This window comes from Carassius carassius, chromosome 9 (genome assembly GCF_963082965.1).
Source record: "Carassius carassius chromosome 9, fCarCar2.1, whole genome shotgun sequence".
In the NCBI taxonomy this organism is placed as follows: Eukaryota; Metazoa; Chordata; class Actinopteri; order Cypriniformes; family Cyprinidae; genus Carassius; species Carassius carassius.
The window spans coordinates 5,835,405-5,858,073 of NC_081763.1; the positions used below are offsets into that span (position 1 = coordinate 5,835,405).

At 38.3% G+C, this 22,669-nt stretch overlaps 1 protein-coding gene and 1 non-coding gene across 4 annotated transcripts in view; one reads left to right on the top strand and one right to left on the bottom strand.

Moving 5' to 3' along the window:
* Nucleotides 1-22,083, bottom strand: part of cyth1a (cytohesin 1a) — a 45,510-nt gene extending 23,427 nt beyond the window's left edge. Inside the window, exon 1 of one of the 3 annotated variants that reach the window (XM_059557501.1) lies at nucleotides 21,956-22,083. In XM_059557501.1, coding sequence (XP_059413484.1) covers nucleotides 21,956-21,974 — 19 coding nt within the window. In that variant the 5' untranslated portion in view covers nucleotides 21,975-22,083. Of the gene's footprint in view, nucleotides 1-2,798; nucleotides 3,018-12,104; nucleotides 12,420-21,955 lie in introns of those variants that run through there. The other 2 variants (XM_059557499.1, XM_059557500.1) reach the window with 2 other exon arrangements.
* LOC132150841 (U6 spliceosomal RNA) lies at nucleotides 12,801-12,906 on the top strand. Its single transcript, XR_009436020.1, has one exon. It is a non-coding gene; the product is annotated as a U6 spliceosomal RNA (small nuclear RNA).
* Nucleotides 22,084-22,669: the final 586 nt, after the last annotated feature.

A 22,669-nucleotide genomic window follows, 5' to 3' on the forward strand; every position in this document is an offset into this window, starting at 1 on the left:
ACACACAGTCAACATCCCAGATGAAAGGAAGTCACGTGACCACAGCGGTCACATAGATGATCAACAGTGCACACACAGGAAACGGAGCAGAGAGAAGGGAAACAAATCATTATGTTTGCATTTTACACTGCAGCTCAACTAACTGAAGCCAAATGCTAATAATATTAATCTGCACTGCACTTTCCCATGATCTCATGCACCAAGTTTTAAAGGGTAGCGAGATGAAGGCTTCAGTTTAAGGTGTCATTTCCTGTCAAGTCTCTTTCTCAGGTGGCGGTTTAGACAGCACACACCCTTACTATGGGAAAGAGCACTAACAAAACTTATTTTCAACAACCAGCCAATAGCAATATGTAATTACAAGTATACAAATTCATGGAAATATGTTATTCACTCTTGGAATCTGATATATAAATCTGGATATACAATAATTTATGATCTGTTAACCAATATATTTCCAATATGATCACCAATCAATATTTCATGTACATTTGTTTATTAATTTGGAAAGTAGATACAGTGAGTCCTGGCATGAAGTTGAGTTACATGTATATTTATTCATTTAGCAGTAATTATAATTATATAACAGTAATCATTTCTTGCAATGATATATTAGTAATTACCCCACGTGCTTTGGAATCAAAGGTAATTTCATGGAAGCTTTAAAAACTGAAAACTTCCATGTTTATAAGTTTACAAACTTATATGGATTTGATATCGTTTTGAAGGCTCAATTCTGTTGAAATCTTTGAAATGTGAGACACTTTGTAGCAAGTAAACAATGTAAAAGTAAACTAGGGATGCACCGAAATGAAAATTCTTGGCCAAAATTGAACAAAATTAAACACTGGGCCAAATACCGAACACGGCTGTTAACATTTTCCCCCTTGTAGGCTTATTTTGCCTTATTTTTCACCATTGCATTAATTAAATTCCCCAAAATGTGCTTTTTACCATTTTGTCCTGCTTTTCAAATAAAAAAAATCAATTACAAAACAACAATTTAATAATCTTTACTTAACACTGAACATTTTCGTTTTACATTCTAACAGACATTATACCAACAAAACTCAATTAAACTTAAAATTTATAATAAGTAAAATTATATTTTTGTCCATTTTTGAGCCGTGAATCAGGCATGTATTTTTACTGTCCACATAAAGAAACCCGCAGAAATATATCAGTGCTTCTTTTTGTTGACAACAGCATGCAAATTTATAAATCTAATTCTCATTACGAATTAGGGAAGTCTGTTTGTCGCATGCATCACATTGTCACGTGCCTTTAAAAATTCATCTCACGACAGTGCCTATAAATAGTACGCCAAATTAAAATTAAAACTTGTGGGTTTTATACCCAAAAATAGACTTTGGCGTGTTTATGCTACATGAAGGGCAGGATTAGGGTTGTGGGGTAGATGCGTATCATGTGTACTCGTACCACATACCATATGCACATTAACAGGTTCTGTATTATATGAAAACTGCTTATTATATGCACACCAAAGTCCATTTTTGCACATCAATACCATGAGTGTGTGCCTCTATTTGATCGCTTTAGTCATTGTTCAGTACATATTATTCGCCCTTTTCACTTATTCGGATGAACACCGAAAGAGATTGTTTTGCTATTTTTGGACGAATAACTTCAGTTGCCGAATATTCGATGCATCCCTACAAGAACCTCTTGAGCAGAGCTGTATGTTGTGCTTTGTGCAGGAGCCAAATGTATTCTGTTTGAGATGGTTTCTACCTCTGTGGATAGTTCTTGGCCATAATACTTGCAAAGTGAAGAATATTTTACATCGATACTCGATAGTCAAAATCCTGGCTATGTCAGCTATCAGCTTTCTCCTTGAAAACATCCCAACCCCCTCGCTGACCCCAGACAGCTGAGGCACATTCCTCACCATCACACAATATACTGTTGAACATGAGGAGACTTCAGAACTCAGTTCATGTGTTCAGTGGTATGCAGAAGATAAGAGTCTGGACAAGTTGCTGCCTGCTCAAGTCTCACTAGGAAGACAGACGAATTAAACATTACAGCTGAACGTTCAGGACAAGGCAGAAGAGTCCGGACTAGTTCAGGTACAGAGGCGAAAACACAAACTAACTCATCAGGAATTTCTAGCAAAGGTTACAGAAAGCATTTGAACCCAGGCATTAGCACATATTTTTAAACAAGAGGATCATGGAACAATAAAACACATTCATCCTCGTCAAAACCAGTGAGGCCTTTTCATTCACAATGAATAATTCATAACATAACTACATACTCAATGAAGTAAATATGATTGACAGGTCACATAAAGGACTAGTTGTCAACAGAAACCCTGTGTAACAACCTGACAGCATCACTACACTCATTCTGCATAAAAAATAAAATAAAATGTTTTACTACCGTCAAAAAAAACAGACAAACCAAAAAATGTATGATGGTTTTTAATCATGAGCATGTTAACTAAAGTTCAGTATTTGCCATTTTGTCAAAATTTGTCAGAACGTGACGCATGAGAACCGTGAGACTATAATATTTATTTGTATTTATTTATTTATTTAAAGTTTTTTTGTTTCCAACTAAATTAAAATAAAAACATATACTTAAAAAAATAACACACATTAACACCAACTTCTAAAGAGTCAAAGTGTTGTATATAGTGAAGCACGTGTCAACTGATCTGAACGTATCTCAAAACTCACACTCGACATTGATAAACGCAAAGCACATTTTAAGCACATTTTATTTTGAAGAGTAAGTTTGGCAAGAGTAACAGCTGCCGATCGATCGTCACTCACCGACACCGTCTTCAGATTTCAGCACCATCGCGCGCTCTTTAGTCCCGTGATACCGTAAACAAATCAACAACGAAGCTCAAAATATCTCGGTTTACAACTACAAGTCAACTTTAACGTCAACTTTCGAGAACAGAATCGGGTATTTTACATAACAGTGGAGACCGGAAGGATTGCGGTTGAGCAAGAGTGTTCGTCCGTGAACGGGGGCGTGTCTTTAACCGTGACCGGCCAATCCCGAGCGACTCAACCGCTTCCGACACGGGCCGTGTCTCTCTCTCTCTCTCTCTCTCACTCACTCACTCACTCACTCCTACTGGCGCCCAGTGTATGATAAAGCGCGTGAACAGGACCTGACTTCATTACATTACCATGAATGCATCCGATATAAAGCTTTTATTTGTAAACATGACACATTAAGGCTAGTTTAAACAACTAAATGTTACATCATTTGGCTCACTTGGACACCAACAGCTTGTGTTGTCCTAGAAAACCCCAGAAACAAAACTACATTGATGGATTAATTTACAGCAACAGACAACTTTCTCAAACCAAAAATGCCTGATAATGTTTTAATTTGTACTAAAACTGTCTGTAATATGGCTTATTAAAATCATCAGTCTACAGAACATACACAAAACAATGCTCTGGTTTATTAACAACCGCTGAATGTTAATACACCTTTACACTGATCCCTTTTTTATTCATTATTTACAGAAACCAGTCGCTATGTCATTTCTAAAGTTACTACTGTATTCTGTACACCCAAAACAGTAATTTAGCAGATTCACTCCCAGCTTTGCAGTGTATGAGTGTACATAGCTAGCATATGATTTCTCATAAACTCCTCATGACAGACTAAATTAAACTCACGCCTGATTGTGACAAAACATTTTCTTCATTAAGCACAAAAAATACTTTGAAGGGACTTGGGATCTTCAGACTGGGAGCTGTCTAGGTAGGGAGCCTACTAGGGTTTGAGACAAAGCCACAGTATAGAGTTTCTCCATCCACACCCTGTGCTGGCTGTGTGTGTGTGTGTGTGTGTGTGTGTGTGTGTGTGTGTGTGTGTGTGTGTGTGTGTGTGTGTGTGTGTGTGTGTGTGTGTGTGTGTGTGTGTGTGTGGGAGGGAGACTAAATGACGAACGCAGACAGAGAACAGCCCTGAATGTGTGTGTGTGTGTGTGTGTGTGTGTGTGTGTGTGTGTGTGTGTGTGTGTGTGTGAGGGAGACTAAATGACGAACGCAGACAGAGAACAGCCCTGAATGTGTGTGTGTGTGTGTGTGGCCCTGAGCCGAGAGCAATGTCAGACAGACACCACATGATCAGCTACTCAAACAATTAAGTGTACAAGGGTACATTGAGCAGAATGATCCCTTTTTGTATGTGTTTAATTGTCGTACATGTATGTAGCGTTACAGATGTGCATATGGCCATACAGTTGCACATTTCTCCCTATAAGCTAAATTCAATGAAGTTCATATGAATTTGATTCATCATGCTAATAAAAGAAGGGTGTGCACTACTAAACTGGAAGATTGGGTATAGTGAAAACGGTTGTTAAACACTTAACAATGTTGTGGAGGACACACCACACCTGCTGTTTGTTTAAGCATGGGTTGCCACATATTATATAACCTATAATTGGAAACGTGATTTGTTTTTTCTTGTTTATTGTAATACAGTTACATACTTCTAGCCATTGTGATGAGTGCACACATTAGTGTGCTAAATAAGCTTGTTGCCACGGCTACCTATTTGAGATAAAATCAAAAGCCTTAGTAGACAGACACTCATGCATGTTGAGATAAGTATGTTGTTGCACAATAAATAAAGACGTAATAATGACGGAGGGGAGCTCTTTAGCCGAAGTGCTTTCTGGAACAGAAAAAAAGGAAGAGGAAAAGCCTCCGTTTTAGTGAGTATTCACTTTACTTATTATGGAAATAATAGGCATACTTTTAAATAACTTCGGCCTACGCAAGTGCAAATTAAATGAAAATGTAGTATAGTTTACATTTATATGAAATGCCATTATCTGAATTTTATTTTAACCAACTTAAGCAGGACTAATGTCATTGAATAAAAGGCTACTGTTACTGTAAATGTACCAATAGGCATTCATGGCAAACTAAAATATGCTTTAAATGTCATTTCTATTGAAACTTGTGTTTAATGTAATGAAATATATTTGTAATTCCACATTTTAAATGAAGTTACAATTTAGTAAATTTTAAATGTATTACATTTAAATGTAATATAAAATAACATACTGCAGTTCAATAATATCCAAGTGTTTTACATGTGCTTTAGGATGTTAGTCAATTTAAGATTATTAAAATATAATCATTTAAAATCTGTGTTAAAGCACAGTACATGTGCACATTTAATGCAGTCAAGCACACTTCCTTTTCACAAGGACTAGAGCTCATTCCTGTCCAGTTAAACAAATATCCCGGCTGTGTCCCAGTCTAACAGTACTGCATGTGAAGAACGCCTTCTGAGTGCGTCTGCTACACAGAAACAAGACATCTTTGTTTTTAGATGCCAGGTCAGTTTTACAAAAAGTGAATTTTTAAACTAATATGCAATAAAGAACTATGCAGTCCATTCAACATGCAAATTAGATGTCTGGATGTGTGGGCTGGAAATCTGATGTTTATGTAAATATTATCTAAAGTCAAATTGACGTAGGATTTGTTGCTAAGGTTGCCGCGCACACTGCTATTGTGTAAAATGCATGTGCTGTAAATACCAGTTTCTGTGTAAAATTCAGCCTGATCTCACGGCAATTGGTACATATTTAAGAGGTGGCAAATTTATGCTAAATCGTATGTATTTTAAGAGTTGCACAATTCGTATGAATTTGTACGAATGACCTACACCTAACCCCGCCCCTAAACCTACGCATCACTGGGGTCTAGACAAATCATACAGAATCGTATGAGTGCAGTACGAATTCATACGGATTAGCCACCTTGTAAAATACATACAAATTGGTCGTGAGATAGCTTTGGTAAAATTCCACATTTTCTGAAGAAAAGAGAAATCGAGTTAGGTTCCTCCTTCAAAGTCTGTGATGTGTCTTGACTCGTTTTATCGTTCATCTTCATTCTCAGCAAAGTATAGCACACCTCTCCTCAACAAGCCATATGATCATTCAAACCAACTCTTAAGTCAACTCTTAGGTTAAAGGTTTGTGCAAATGCTATAGCAAACTATTTTAAAAACAAACCAGGTCTGCGTGTTCTGAAATCTGCAGGATTCTGCTACTCGACCGGATCCATGCTCTCAGATGGCTTTGTAAATGTGATTGTTGGCTTGTTATCATAGCGGCATTTGTGGAATGTTGTTTTTCCTTGTATTGTTTCTCAAGGCAGTGTCGGGAACAGTGGAATGACGCTGTGGGAACAAGGACCAGCTAGTTTAAGCTAGTCCTTGATTGGCAGCTAGTTGTTTAGGATTAGCTCATAACCAGCTCTAACCAGATGACACGCTTCAAAACATACCTTACCAGCATATGCTGTTTTTTTTTCTTTTTTTAACAGATCGAACCCTGCATTAACCTACTGCATGTGCCAGCGCAACAGACACCCATTAGAAAACATAAACAGGCAACCATAAGAATTTGATTTTGTTTTGTAAAATTGCATTTAAAAAGATTGTCCATAGACTTACTGTACAGTACACTTGAAAAGAGCAAAAGCTTGTCAGAAATGTAAGTATTTAAGACAGTACTGGTCAGTAATGTTTTTAAAAATCCTTAACAAACTTGCCACAGTGAAGCCAGGTGACTGGAATGGAGAGGATGAAAACTGTCAGAAAGCCCAACAGGTAAGTCATTGCCATTGGTTTTCAAGTGCGAATACAAACGTTTAATTAAATATTATCTGAATAGAATGCACTGACAGACCAAAATCAGCTTGAAGGGAAATGCATTGAGTGACCTCTGTTGGCTCTTACTGGGAACTTACAGCACAGCACATAAAGAGAGAGGCTTTCAGGAGGAGCTTGCCATGAAACTACAGAAACAGAGACTGAAACACAGGTACTGCTAGTCATTGGGTGATTGTTTATTCTCATGATGTTTCAAACACATATGCTGTCACTTTCCAAGAAACACTGATAGAGATGTTTTCCTCTCTACTGGCTCCTCCTGGCGGCTGTCAAACTTCCCAAATCACTAGAAGTAGTCACAGAAAAATAACAGCAAAAAAGGCATTGTTATAATAATAGAAAATTCTCCTGCTTATTCCAACTGTTTTGCTCATGTGTTTTGTAGCCCATTTTATATTGTGCATTTGTAGGGCCGAATTAAATTATCTTAAGCAGACTCAAGGGAAAGACTAATTCAAGGACAACATGTATCAAATAATATATTTTACGCCATATTTCATTAGTATACAGTAAATTTCATAACTCATGTCCGACGTTGATAGGAAATCAATTGGAATTAAGGTTATTGCATGGCCATGAGAGCCTCAGTAATCCACTAAGTCCTGGATTTGGCTCTCCAGCTGGTTCCTCTCAGTTTCTGACCTTGCTAGAGAGATTAAAGCAGTGGGCATTTCCTGACAACAGCGGGGAGCCACAATGTCCCACTTTAGATCATAGATCCCCACTCACATGTTGCATGTGTGCTGTCAAAAGAGTTTACTGCATTTCTGTCCTGATGAGACAAGGTTAGATTCTGTTTTGAACTGTTGGTCTTTGGGATAGATGCAGGAGCAGCAGCACTGTTTTTTCCCCCTCATACTTTGAAATTAAATGTTCATCAAGACTCAAGAGATCAGGCTCTGAAGTTAACAGATGATGATGGGGCCTGGCTCACTGTTCCAGTTCATCCCAAAGTTGTTCAGCGAGGCAGACGGCCAACATGGCAGATTTTCAAGCACTGTTTATCACTGGACTCTAAAGGGACCAGGCTCAAGACTTTAACAAATTACTAGAAAAGTGCCTATTTATCATACACTTGTGAAAATGAGTTGAGCTAAACTGTATTGAATGTGCAGTCTGCGCATTAGTGATTCATGTGGAGCCTGAGTTTGCGCAGTAGTGATCATGAGGTGGAGCTTCGGTATCAAAGTCCCGCCCCAAACTCCTGCAGACCCAATCACAAATTTTGGCTTCACTTTTCTCTTGTGAGGTCACTACATGCAAGATTGTGATAATATATGGTTTGTGAGTTTTTGCAAGTCATTTCCAGGTAATAAATAAAGTATCTGAATAATGCGGTGCCAATTGACATGGCATTTATTACAGTTTAGAAAATATAGAAAAATACTTTGTCCCTTATTCTGTGATAAAAAAAAAGAAAACAAAAGTGTTTGTAGTACACAAATCATAAAATTGTCATTAGGAAAATATAGGAAAGAAAGGGCTTGTGAGCTGACAATGACGACACATAAAAAGTTTGGTGACAATATGCAACCAGCTCGACATCATGCCAACAATTTCATTGATGCATTATTTGAGAACAGTTTGTTCTATTAAAAAGCTTTTTGCTAACTTTGTGCTGGGGAAAATCAGACCAACGGTATAGGAGGAGGTTGAAAAAGTATCTTTTAAAATAAATTCAAAATGGCGGACTGCAAGTTTCGACCTAATATGTTATAATTGGTATCAATGTTCTCAGGATGATCCAAGGAATCTGACAAGACAAGTTTCATTAAAATAGGCTAAGTCAATCAAAACAGAGACATTTTTCATTTGTCCTGACCAGTAGATGACACTGTGCCAAAACACTGCATGTAGCCTCAGGTGAATCTTATGATGAAATGTTCAAGTTTGGTCAAAATACTTGACAGCATTGCAGAGATAGAGCTAGATGATAGATAGACGCTCTTAATTAAATTGGTTTGTGTGTTATTCAAGAAGAGGAGGGTTTATGAAAAAGCTTTTAATAACTTTTGGCCAGCATGATCTGAAGATGATCTGAGCCAATTTCAGTGAAAATCAGACAATATGTAGGAAGAGTTCGAAAAAACATAATTATTATTATATATAACAAAAAATACGACTCAACATTTTAATTTTGATGTGCATTTGACTCAACGTGAGCCAAAGTATCAAAGGAAAAAAATTATTTTGCTTCTGAACTTTGGTTTCAAAAGATATTCACATAAACATGAGTTCAAATTTGAGCTGTTGGTGGCGCTAGAGAGTTTGAGTTGAGAGACTCCAAACCTGCTATGGTTAATATTGAGACTATCCTCTATCTGTGTGCCAAATTTCATAACTTTCCTGCAAGTGATTATGAACTGCCATAGACTCAAGAGAAAAAGAGAAGAGGAAGAAGAAGAAGACTAATGGATACAAGAGGTGCCTTTGCACCTGCAGTGCTTGGTCACAAATTAAATTAAAGGCCACTTAAATGTACTTACAGATAGTGTAATTAAATGTTACTTAGACTAAATACACTTATAAATACACACATAACAATACATTTTAAATCACCATTTTAATATTCTTCTGTCATGTCTGTAATAAGTTTAGATGTGTTGACTAATTTACTAAGGCACATGTAAAGTACTTGATTACAATTCTAATAGTAGCATATCATTTGATATTACGTTTAAAGTTAACATATTTTAAATGTACTAAATTGCAACTTCATTATTATGTGTAATTACAGACGTATTTAAATACACAAGATAGGAATGACATAATACTGTTTTAGTTTACATTACATTTATTCATTTGGCAGACGCTTTTATCCAAAGCGACTTACAGATGAGGACAGTGGAAGCAATCAAAAACAACAAAAAGAGCAAAGATTTTAGTTTACCAAAAATGCTTGTCAGTACATTCAGAGGTATGTTTCAAACATAATAAAACTAACGATGAAATTACAGTACATATAATATTGTACTTAAATCCAACTTAAGTGGGTAAAAAACACTCATTAAATATATATCACATTTACTCTCTCCCCACAACAGACTCAAACTCTCATGTTAACTGGTGAACCTCAACCCTAGTGAGCACAGTGTTACAAAATCTTAAGCAGCTATGACAAATACAACAAGTATTGCATTCTGTGTCTTAAATCAAGAATGTCCACCTCTTCCACTACCCACTGTGTTTTTCCAGCAGTCATGAGTAATAAGCCCTTGTCTCGATCTGTTCCCAGCATTTAGAGCCGCCTCCAGCTGTCTCCAACCAAAAATCAAACGTAGGGAACAATTTCCATGTCACACAGTGGACAGCACAGCAGCTATAATTTCAAAGCACCTGCTCTGAACTGAAATACACAGGGATTTCATTGGAATGATATCGATCTCAGAATTATCAGAGGACAATTAAAACAACATTGTCATGGAATTCATTACAAACTCATAGTCGCTGTCACTGTGCCAATTAGCTGGAGGTTATCATGCTTTGGGGGAAGACTGGATGAGAGGCAAAATATAGGCCTGGTTAATTGTCAGCATTTACAGCACTTTATTTTATACATTTACATTGACAATGTAGCTATGACTAAGCCTATGGAATTGTGATCCAATCATTAGATGAGTCATGCAAGACTCTCTGACAGCATTCGCACTTTAGTTCAAATTCACCACCATCTTTTGTTAAAGTTGGAGCGTGATGAAGCTGATGGAATCACACCGTTTAGGAGCATGAACTCACATGAACTGTAACTCCACCAGATGACGACATTTCTGAGCAAAGCTCTATTTCCCAACACAACAGGAACAAATCCCCTGTGGTGCTCTGTACATTTGCATCACACCAACTCAACATACAAACCAGAGTATTCAAGTTCAGAAATTCCTGTCTCATAACCACCCTCTGCCCGGACACGGTCTTTCTGCTGACTCGACGTAGTTACAAAATCCTCCATTCACTTCCTCAGTGTGGCAGCCTAGTGAACATGCTAACTGAAAGTGACTCATAGAGCAATGTCATACCCATCACATGAAACAAATGTGCACCTTTTGAAGAATGCTGTTTTCTTTACCACTGTGAGTCCTTCTGTAATTAATTGCCACATTCCTGGTTAGGTACTACAACAGAACCCAGAATCCTGAAGTGCGTTCCACCTCAACTAATTCGAGACATAGAAAAGGGAACCGCAAGGCTAACATTATCAGTTAACATAAAAGCAGAAGAGCCAGTATTGGTATTTGCTGAGAAGCAAATACATTAGGGAGACACAAAAATACAGTCCGATTTGTTGGCATCATTATATGTGTATTAAGTAGTTCAGTCTTCATAAGTACACACTTGCATTCTCGTCATCATCATACACTTTCAAATTTGTAATGCTGCGATTCATCTTGGAGCTTGTTGGTTTGGCTTACATCTTGCTATTATTATTATTCTTTTCTGAAATGCCCAACATAGTAATGCAATGGGGAGAATTCTCCCAGAATCAAGGCCACTTACAGTATGAAGTGAACTGGCTATGGCAGTTTTAAACAATCACACTGACTTGTGGCTTCTGCAGGAGCATAAAGCATTGGTTTTCAGTTTTTTAGCTTGTCGTGAGTTTATCTTGTTGGCTGGCATTAGCATTGGTATTGGTGAACCTGAGACAGCTTAAGTCAGGACCATCTCTTAGTCAAGAGCTAGACCAATAAAAGACCCAAACTAGACCCCTCAAGACCTAGATTCATGACATTTTGAATAATGTACTGATTTTGGATGAACTATTCCAGTAAAATTGTAAGACAGAGACCAAGGACACCAAGTAATAAGACCTACACCTACACTCAGTTTGTGTGATCTTGAAAGGTTTGGTGAAGATGCTCATAAACTCTCTTGACCATTGGGTCTGAGGGATTACATCTGCCTATAGCCCTTAATGGCATTAACTGATCACTGTTCTCAACTGGTGCCTGTGAGACTAAAAATCCTTTAAGGTGACCATACAGGTTCATTAGGCAGAAAAAAACTCCCTCTTTTTAAGTCCTTCCATTTGCGTTTCCATAACATGTTGATTCTAATGCATACAATAATGCTGTACTGCACACTTGTACCTTGTACCAAAGTGATAGAAACTGGTACAGTGGAGATTGAGCATGCAAAACATGCTTTGGAAATGCTACTTATTGGCTCAGGTAAAAAGAGGACAACTCAAATTCTGTATGATATTCTGTTTCATGTCTCATGTATTTCCTTTAGTGCAAGTCAGTGGGATTATGTTGATCTGCCAGTCAAAACAAATTAAGTCTGGTTGCTTAAAGTAACACCACAATGCTGAGCAACAGTAATTATGATAACAATGGTTCTGTTAACCAGAGAATCAATAGAGAACATACTGGTTATGATTACAATGCTATAAAAGATTAGACAGCTCTTACCTGAAATACTCCTTGGTAACGTTGGACATAATAAAACTTGAAAACTGGACACACACAATTCACTAACACTCCCCATGTCCTCAGATTGAATGTTTTTCTGCTCTGTGTTTGCCGTTTTTTCACCTTCCCCAATTTCAGTGTTTGGGTCAATCTACAGTACACACACCCAAACCAGCCTGCCTGTCATGTCTCAGTATGTCACAGCATTGAATCTGAATGAAGTCCACAGTCCTCTTCCTCTTTAAGTCGTCATGTTTATGTGTGCGTTGATGCCTTGCTTGACATTCTCAACTTCTCTGTGACACGTTCAGTACTTCACAATGCAATTTGCGTGTTTGTTTCCTCTTTCAGAACTTGCCGTAAAAACTGCAATGTAATTCTCTTCCCCTCTCACTGCTAGTAATCTCTCGCTCCGCTTCTCTGCTTTCCTAATCTGCCTCTTTCAGTCACACACTCACGCTCTGAAGTCTGCACAAACAAACACAAAGAAAAACAAAAAAGGATTAACACCACTGTAAAAATGTGTCCGTTATTGTAAAAGATGTCAAAAAAAATGTAAAGAGGACCTATTATGCCCCTTTTCACAAATGTAAAATAAGTCTCTGATGTCCCCAGAGTGTGCATGTGTAGTTTTAACTCAAAATACTTTACAGATATTTTTTATAGCTTATTAAATTTTATAGCTTATTTAATTTTATGCTCGCCACGGCGGCACATATACTAAAATTGGATCGATACAGAGTAGATTAGCATGGCCCTGCGAAAGGATGACACGCAAATCCGTGAAGCGCTCCATCTTTTTACAGGGAAGTCGTGGCCTAATGGTTAGAGAGTCAGACTCCCAATCGAAAGGTTGTGAGTTCAAGTCCCGGGCCGGCAGGAATTGTGGGTGGGGGGAGTGCATGTGCAGTTCTCTCTCCACCTTCAATACCACGACTTAGGTGCCCTTGAGCAAGGCATTGAACCCCCAACTGCTCCCCGGGCGCTGCAGCATAAATGGCTGCCCACTGCTCTGGGTGTGTGCTCACAGTGTGTGTGTGTGTGTTCACTGCTCTGTGTGTGTGCATTTCGGATGGGTTAAATGCAGAGCACAAATTCTGAGTATGGGTCACCATACTTGGCTGAATGTCACTTCACTTAAAATTGCCACTTTTAGAGTATGAGCCAAAACGCATCATTTTCGTGTGTTCCCCTTTAAATGCAAATGAGCTGATGCTCCAGGGAAGAGGCCTGAGCTTCAAAGAGCTCAAGCTCCAGCCATACCAGTCCTTGTCTTTGCAAATAAACACTCCACTATTAGTACAAGCATGTTATCTTCACAGAAAACGCACTCGGTTTAAAAGTCAGTCATCTGATTGTACTGTGCATAAAAAATGCACTTTATAAATTACACAGATGGGAGTACGGTGCAATAAAAAAATAACTCATGGTGCCATCACATGCTATTACAAACTTTATAAGCCCCACTTGTGATTATGAGCTTGACTAATTCCAGCGGTCGACTTCACATTGCTTTCATATGAAATTTTAACTCCCACTTTCCCATTCACGATCATCCTGATAGCACGTGAAGGCAGCATCGGTTAAAACAGACAAGCAATTTGGAAAACTAACATGTGATACTTCTTCTGGAGGTGTAACTAGATCACGAACAGTTGCCACTGCTGTGTGTGTGTCTCACACGGCTCCGGGGGAAAATCAAAGTCATCCTGTAGCGAATCGATGCGTTTTTGTAAGAAAAACGACCTTATTTGAAATGTAATAATCCCTTTAATCTAGTTTGTGCCAACAGTTGAACATAGAAGCAGTTCCGGGCAGATGACGTCTGAGGTCGGCATTGCGTTTGATGAAGGAATGTGAGGTAGAGTTGAGTATCATCAGCATAGCAGTGATACGAAAAGCCTACTTTCTGAATGACAGAACCTAGTGATTACATGTAGGCAGACAAGAGAAGTGGTCCAAGAACTGCGCCTTGAGGCACCCCAATAGTGACTTGGACACCTCACCTCTCCAAGATACCTTGAAGGACCTATCTGAGAGGTAAAACTCAAACCACTGGCATGCGGATCCTGAGATGCCATTTTCCAACAAATGAGAAAAATGCAGTCTCGATCGAATGTCCACTTCTGAAGCCAGACTGGTTGCTGTCCACGAGGTTGTTCTTTGAGAGAAAGGCAGAGACTTGTTTGAACACAATTCGTTCAAGTGCTTTTGCAATGAAAGGTAGAAGGGAAACCAGTCTGTAGTTCTCTAAAAGAGTTAAGTTAATAGTGGGTTTCTTAAGTAGTGGGGTTATGCGAGCCTGTTTAAATGTTGAGGGAAAAACACCAGTGTGAAAGTATGTGTTAATGAAGTGAGTGAGTGCAGGTACAACGGCAGGAAAATGGCTTGAAGGAGATAAGATGGAATAGCATCAAGTGGACAAGTAGTAGGATTACTGGAAAGGACGAGTTTAGAGACTTATGCCTTAGAGTGTATGTTTGCTGGTAAGATGTGTTTGTCAGTTTGTGGTGTGGCAAATTGTGCACTGAGGTTTGTAATTGTATTAATGAAGAATGTGGCAAAGTCGTCAGAGGAGGTGGACAAACCTTTTCCACTGCTGAATGGACATACTATCACAACAAAATTAACAATTCGCCTAGCCCTCTCATGCTCTTTAAAACATTTTCCTCCATCCATTTGTCAAGTATGGTAACCCACACTTGGAATTGGTGTTCTGAATTTAACCCATTCAAGTGCACTCACACAGCAGTGAGAAGTGAACACAACGTGCACACACACCTGGAGCAGTGGACAGCTATATATCCAGCGCCCGGGGATCAACTGGGGGTTCAGTGCCTTATATCCAGCGCCCAGGGCTATATATCCAGCCAACCCCCCCCCCCCCCCCCCCCCACAACTCCTGCAAGCACCAAGACTTGAACCTGCTACCTTTTGGTTACAAGTCCAAGTCTCTAACGAGGGATGTCCCGATACCGATACTGATGCCGCAGCTTTGGCTATTTGCTGATTGCGATATCAATCCGATATTTTTATTTTATTTTTGAACTACTAACAATAATAAAATAAATGGAAGCACTTTGCTCAATTAGCCAATTAGTCAATTATTTTGTCTTTGTTATAAAAAAAAAAAAAAAAAAAAAAATAAGATACACATTACAAACACACAAATAAAAATAAACAGTGTTTTGCAGGTACAATAGTATTTAGCAGTAGCACTCAGAAAATTAAATGAACATGTAAAAATAAAACAGTTATTATTTATAAATTACAATTGTTCCCTAGACAGTCACCTACAGTATGGCTATGATTTTACAAATACAGTTGTCTGATTAATTTTATAGTCTCAAGCATTCAGAAATGACAAAAAAATTTTTTTACTTCAATAAAAAAAAGGATTAGTTTTTGTAAGGGTTGTGATGTCCACATGTTTTTGTTGAAGAAATTATAGAGGCTAGTATTTCTATCGCAAAAAGGTGGCCAAAAATGAAAGATTAAGTGGATATTTTAATTAAATGAATTAAACGGAACATTGAAACTCTAAAATATTCAGGCAGATTCGGCAGTGATATTATTATACATTAAAACACTCTATTAACTTAATGTTATCAAAATCCCAAAACGTTTCACGGGATTATAAAAAGTACCTAAAAGTGATGCACGGGCCTCATCTTGGGCTTTTTTTCTTTTCCTTATCTCGGCACCGGACTACTGTTGTCTTTTCCCGGGCAAAGTTGTCCATCAGTTATGATCTTCGCAGTCAGCCGACAACCTCAATCGTAAGGTGACAGCGAGCCCGGCCGCGACTGAGGGAATGGCACGTCACTTCACTTCAATAATCTTCCTAACATTGTTCGGGAGGCAGACACACTCTTGCAGTTTAAATCTAGATTAAAGACCCATCTCTTTAACCTGGTTTACACATAACATACTAACACATTTCTAATATTCAAAACTGTTTAAGTATTTTTAGGCTGCATTAATTAGGACATCTGGAACCAGGAACACTTCCCATAACACCCGATGTACTTGTTACATCATTAGAAGAATGGCATCTACGCTAATATTAGTCTGTTTCTCTCTTATTCTGAGGTCACCGTAGCCACCAGATCCAGTCTGTGTCCACATGCCTTTAACTGAAAACTGAGTGTTTATTATTGTCATTTTGCATTATTGACACTATTTTCCTATTTAATAATGTGAAGTTTCTTTGATACAATCTGTATTGTTAAAAGCGCTGTATAATTAAAGGTGACTCCTCCAAATACATTTTCACAACTTTAATCCTTGTTAAACCTCTGAATACTATCAACGATGCAGTTGCTTGGCAACATGTGGCAGGAATACCGTGGTAACTGGGTGGCAAACAGTAACCTGCTGGTTTGTTGTTTTATCTATTATTTATAATCAGACACTTTGAGAAACACATACAGAAACAGTTTTTGAACATTTGCCTGCCAGAACTATCCCCGCCCCTCTTTATTTCTTAAAGCAATGCATATAAACATGCACTAAAATGCAACCATGTAAGGAAAGAAACAAGTGTTGTCTTTTAACGTCAATCGCTTTAATGACCAACTGTGCCCATTATTAGTGGTGAATCCCCTCACTGGTCACATATCAATGCATTATACCTCAACCATTATCTTTCAGCATGCCAACTGTATTTTTGTCAGTCACAGTCAACGATACATAGAAAATCATGAGTTCAGAGTGCATGAGAGAAATGCCAGGGGACAAACGCCTCATGCATGAGCTGCAAAGTAAAGGAATAAAAATGCTGCAGCTGCACAACAAACACGCCACAGGACAGCAGAGCTCTTTCTGTCAACTCAGCATCTCTCCTCACATTTGACTGTTCACTTCCCTATGATCTGCCATTTATTCTGCTGCTGAGAAAGAAATATCAAGCAAAATAACACTCAGAAACGTCACCCTCTGACAGTACGAAGAAGCTGTTTAGAGGTCAAACAAGGTTCCCTTGAAATTCTGCCGCTCATTTTTATTACTGATATATTTACTTGTCACCAAGACTGTGGTATTTAGCTGTTTTTCCTTGTGTTTTATGACATGCAATGCAGGCTATTTTGTCACTTTCACCCATCACACAAAACACACTACTTTTTGGATTAGAATATTATATGCAATATAATATTGAGTATGAATAGAGTTAAAGAATGCAGAGCTCTGAATACCTCTAAAATGCATGCACCACACATGTATATTTCCTATCCCATGCCATCTCAAAGTCATGGCTATATCATAACATCAATATCTATGCAGTCAGTTTTCCCCCTTCCTTTAGGTGTTGTGAAAATGCTGATGAAATGCAACACAGGGGACTTAAATTATGCTACAATGTCGCCCCTCAAAGGCCATCACGTTAAATGTCAAAACTACCGATGAGAGTCATTAACTTGTTAGGGAATGATTTTTCTTTAAAACATTGTGATGTTGAAGTCTTTTCTTAGGGATGCAATACTGATATAACAGAACTTTGATTTTAGTAACTTCTTATTTAAATCAGGGGTCTTCCACCAGGCTCTTGGAGACCTGAATTTAGCTCAAGGTGCTTAAGATCACTAGAAAAATGGCAGGGAAATTATAACATGTTAGAGCACGTTAGAACTAAACTTTGCAGGACAGTGGGTCTCAGGAGCAGGACTAAAGACCTCTGATTTAAATAACATTTTAGTGCAAACCCAATGCCCAACTCTGTAGATGATACTGTATGTAAAACCCTTTTCATGAGCTGAGCTAAGACAACAGGGCTGTAAGGGAAATTAGTAAAATTATTTATTTTTAGATTAGATATTTTTTTCTGGTACCAAAATATATGTTTATTGTAAAATAAAATAAAATAAGATAAAATAATGGAGAAAAATACTGTTAAATGTACTTCTTAAATTTTTTTTTGGATACATTTGTTTTGTTTTTTTTTGAAAATGAATATGTCTTCAAATCTATTATGTCATCTTCCTCCTTTGTCATCCTAACAGTGTTTTGGTGGCATTTACAGGGCCCCTTCAATGATTTTTACAGTCTTCTATCCCACTATATATGTGGTAATTTCAGGTATTCTAATTATCTACCCTAATCTTTTTTGGCTGAAAAATTAAATAATAACAATTCTTACAGAAGTCTCAGTTTTCTATTTCATTAAATTGATTTACATTATTTAGCATCAAATTCAGGAGCTGTATGGGCGTTTCAACAGCATTCTGAAAACTGGTAGGAAAAATAGCAGTTAGCAGAGTCTTTCTCTCCAAACGAAGAACTGTGCTATGCAGTGCTAAAGCACCTCCTACGCAGCCTCCTGTCTTCCTCACCCACAGATCTGTCAACACAGAGAACAGCTCAAACTGCACACAAACTCACATTAATCAAATCGTACTTTTAAAGTTTTCAGAAATAAGCAGTAAGGCATGTTTTGTTAGGTATGTTTTGAAACATGGCAGCTGGTTTGAGCTGGTTTAAGCTGGTCATGTGCTGGTAATAAAGCAACTAGCTCCTGCTCAGAACCGGCTTAAACCAGCTGCCATGTTTCAAAACATTCCTAACCAGCATATGGTTGGGTTGTTTTTTTTTTTTTTCAACAGAGAATGTATTTCACCTGCAGGGTTTTTACTGTCTGATCTCATCTGATGTAAGTTCAAAAACATCAATGCACAGACGCAGAATACTGATTTAGAGCAACATGAAGGTGAGTAAATGGGCATGGAAATGTATTTGTTATGGAAATGTATGTTTCAGTTGGTATTGTAAGCATCTGAAGTGTCTGGCAGGATGAAACTATAAATGTGGTGCGGATGTGGTGCGGAGTCTTCCCGCAGGTGTTTGTGAGTTTATACGGGTGTGTTGAATGAGAGTGCTGTTTGTGTGGGATGAAGAGAGCTATTGGGCGGCCAAAACTTCAGCCCACAGCAGTTCAAAAATGGACAAAAACATCTCATAAACTCTCCCTCATGCTGGTTTAGATGTTACATCTCACATCAGAACTGGATCTGAAGCTCAAACATCTTTTAGCAGGCTGAGTTTCCTGTGCATTTATGAGAAGAGCTGATGCACAGTCAATGTCAACACTGAGAGATGATTGGAGATCTAGTATTGAGTTACAACACTGACCTCACACATACATACAGAAGACAGCAAACAGTTCTGCAAAGTAACACCCGATCAGACAAAACACACTGGGTCAGTGACGTGCTATGATGATGTAATCATCTATTCCTCAACAGTTTGCATCAGACTTTTACTCAATTTCCACCGGTAACCTCAAACTAATTCATCTCAACAAACAGGCCTATAGTTTTGTTGTTCACAACAGGTTTGATGTTCTGAGTGTTTATGAAATGACACACAATTAACTTTTGTACGCCAAGCAATAAATGGAGGTCACAAAATGGCTCGACTTCAAAACTCAGCAACATATGAGGTACATTTAGGTCTAGCAATTTCAGGTCATACAAAAGATGATACTACTGAAGGTACTGGACAAAACTTTATATTAATAGTGTCACAAATCCTGTCTATGTATTTCCGTCCACTTGACACCAGAGGTCGATTTTTGGCATAAAAGAAAAATAGATAATTTTGACGCATACAATGTTTTTTTTTGGCTATTGCTTAAAATATACCCATGAACTTAAGACTGGTTTTGTGGTCCAGGGTCACATATCAGCTGTTCGTCCAGAGTCACGTCACATCCTGTCTGTTACACCCAGATCATCAAGGTCACCCCTTCGGTATATCAGACTTTCCTGATGGTACGGCTGTAGAGCCTCCAGAAGTGTCAGTGGTATCCACTTATAAACTCTTGTCCTGTTCTGTTCCGACCAAGGAGGCCATCTGTGAAATCTCTGCCTGTCCTGTCATGGCTACGGACACCACTTATGAACTTTTGTCCTGCTCTGAACTGGCCGAGAAGGCCATTTCTGAACTCTTGTCTTGTCCTGTCATGGCTAAGGAAGCCGTCTTTGAACTCTCTGCCTGTCCTGTCACAGCTAGGGAGCCCGTCTGTGAATGATCTGTCTGTCCACTAATTTCAAATAATATGTCTGATTGAACTATCTGTCTGTGCAGTTTCAGTCACTGATATGTCTACCAGTCCAGTTTCAGTTAACACACCTAATTTCCAGTCGCTGTTGTGGTCTTCTGTCCCGCTATAATGGTCTTCTGTCTGGCTTCTTCTGCTCCGTATTCTCTTTGGAATATTTATGCACCTTGCCTGGACTATTGCTTGTGTTCCTCGGATTACCCCTTTTATCAAACCCTTTGGATTATGTCCTCCATCGATCGACCCATGCCTGTTAAACGGATTACTCTTGTGTCTTGCCTGTGCCCTGTCTGTTTGCTGGTGTTCATCCCTGCCTGTTTCTGAGCATGTCTTCAAATAAAGCTTTGCAAATGGACCCGCAAGCCTCATGTCTCGCTCACCCTGTTACAAATAGACAATGCTCTCGGTTAATGACTGCTTGGATTTTGCTTACTAGTCTCCTTCAGCCTGGAGTTTTCTGTAGTTTTATCATACTAGCAAAATTTCCCAGTGAACTTTCCATCAAACTAACTGCAATTAACCATGCGATTTCTTTGAAGAGGCTGCAACAAATTGCATCCTGTAACACTCACCATCTTTTCTATTTTGGGATGCATTCTGCTCTCAGCAAACTGAACAATGAATAATTGAGAAGAGTCTTTCCATTGCAATGAACATCATAAAAACAGCACACACTATCCTGAAGCAGAGCATTTTGTAACTGGTCAGTTTTATCATGATCAGAACATTCCACAATTACACAAAGGGGTTTAATATCTTTATCATTGAATTGCATATTTTTTTATTCATCAGTTACAGAACTCCAAGTGAATTGTATGATAGGCATCATGCTTTCCTCAACAAAGTTGCTGTGAGCTTGGTACACTGTTTGCTCTTTTACAAGTGGGATTGTAGCTATAAGGACTTAGTAAAGTTCTGTGCTTATTTAAACTGTATGTAAGTGCACAGTGTAAAATAAGTGTGCTTAATTTAACTGAATGTTAGTGCATAGTATACTTAAAATCTTAAAAGTATTTCCCTTTATTTTCTCATATTTTTTAAAATAACTTTGAATACAGATAATATTACTGAAATAAAAAGCCACTTACGGTAAGTGCACACTTCACTTAAGAGAACACACTGGCATGACTGTTTCTTTACACACTTAAGTACACTTAAAATTAAATTATAATAATGTCAAATTAAAAGCTTTACTTTAAAGCATACTTTAAATCATTATGTCTGAATCATCTTTTGTTGTAGTTTAAAGTAGGCCTACACTTTTGATGTGTTGACTAACATACTAAAGCACATGTAAAGTACCTGTTTAGAAATTTAACTACAGAGTGTGATTTGATATGACATTTTAAAGTTAATATATTTTAAATGTAGCATGTTAAATTGCAACCTTATATAAATGTGTAATAAAAAGAAATTAGGCTAAAATATAGCCTACTTATATACATAACACGTATTTAAAATAACAATTAGTATAAAGTATAACGCTAGCTCGCTTTACCCTGCCCTTAACGTACATCAGTTACCTTTAAATTTCTAACTTAAAGCTAGAAGCTCTTCAATAGTTCAGAATCCGCGGTAAGCCTAAAGGACCTGTTTGAGGCATGCCAAAAACTTAACACATCCGAATCCTCAGAGATATCAAACGTGTTTCCCATACAAACAATGCATGAGTAATCAACATCGCGCCACTGCGAAACGGCTCCAGAAACACACGCATGTACAGTATTTCCTCCATGCCCTGCACGCGCAATGCCATTGTTAGCACTGTACACATGAAGCAGAGACTGCGTCCTACCGTGGCTCTCCTCATCCATCTCCAGCGAGCTGACACTGACGCAGGAACAGCTGAAGGTGTGTCTCAGAGCGGCTGCTCTCTTCTGCCCAACCCATGCAGTGTGTGAACGACGGAAGAGCCCCAGACTCTCTCTCTCTCTCTCTCTCTCTCTCTCTCTCTCTCTCTCTCTCTCTCTCTCTCTCTTCTGCCGCACCTCTTCTGCTGCTCAGTCTCAGACCGACAGGCCTCCTCCTCTTCAACACATAATGATGCTGTCACTCAGAGGATGTGTATGGGACACTGGTGCATGAGTGCATAAAACCTTTAATATACTGTATTGCATTGTTTTTTTGTTTGTTTTTTGTTGTTGTTGTTGTTTTTCCTCCTTCAATAAAGTCAATATTTTTCATTTTAGGTGAAGCAAATCCTTGTGATGGAGTGACCTCTGATTCAAGTGAAAAAATGAAAGCCTTAAAGGAACTAGTTCACCAATAATGAAGATGCTGTCATTAATTACTCACTCTCGAGTCATTCCAAACCTGTAAGACCTTAGTTCATCTTCAGAACACAAATTAAGATATTTTTGATGAAATCTGAGAGCTTTCTGACCTTGCGTAGACAGCAACGGCACTACCACGGTCAAGGCCCAGAAACATAGTAAGGACATCGGTAAAATAGTCCACGTGATATCAGTGTTCAGCCATACTTTTATGAAGCTACAAGAATACTTTTTGT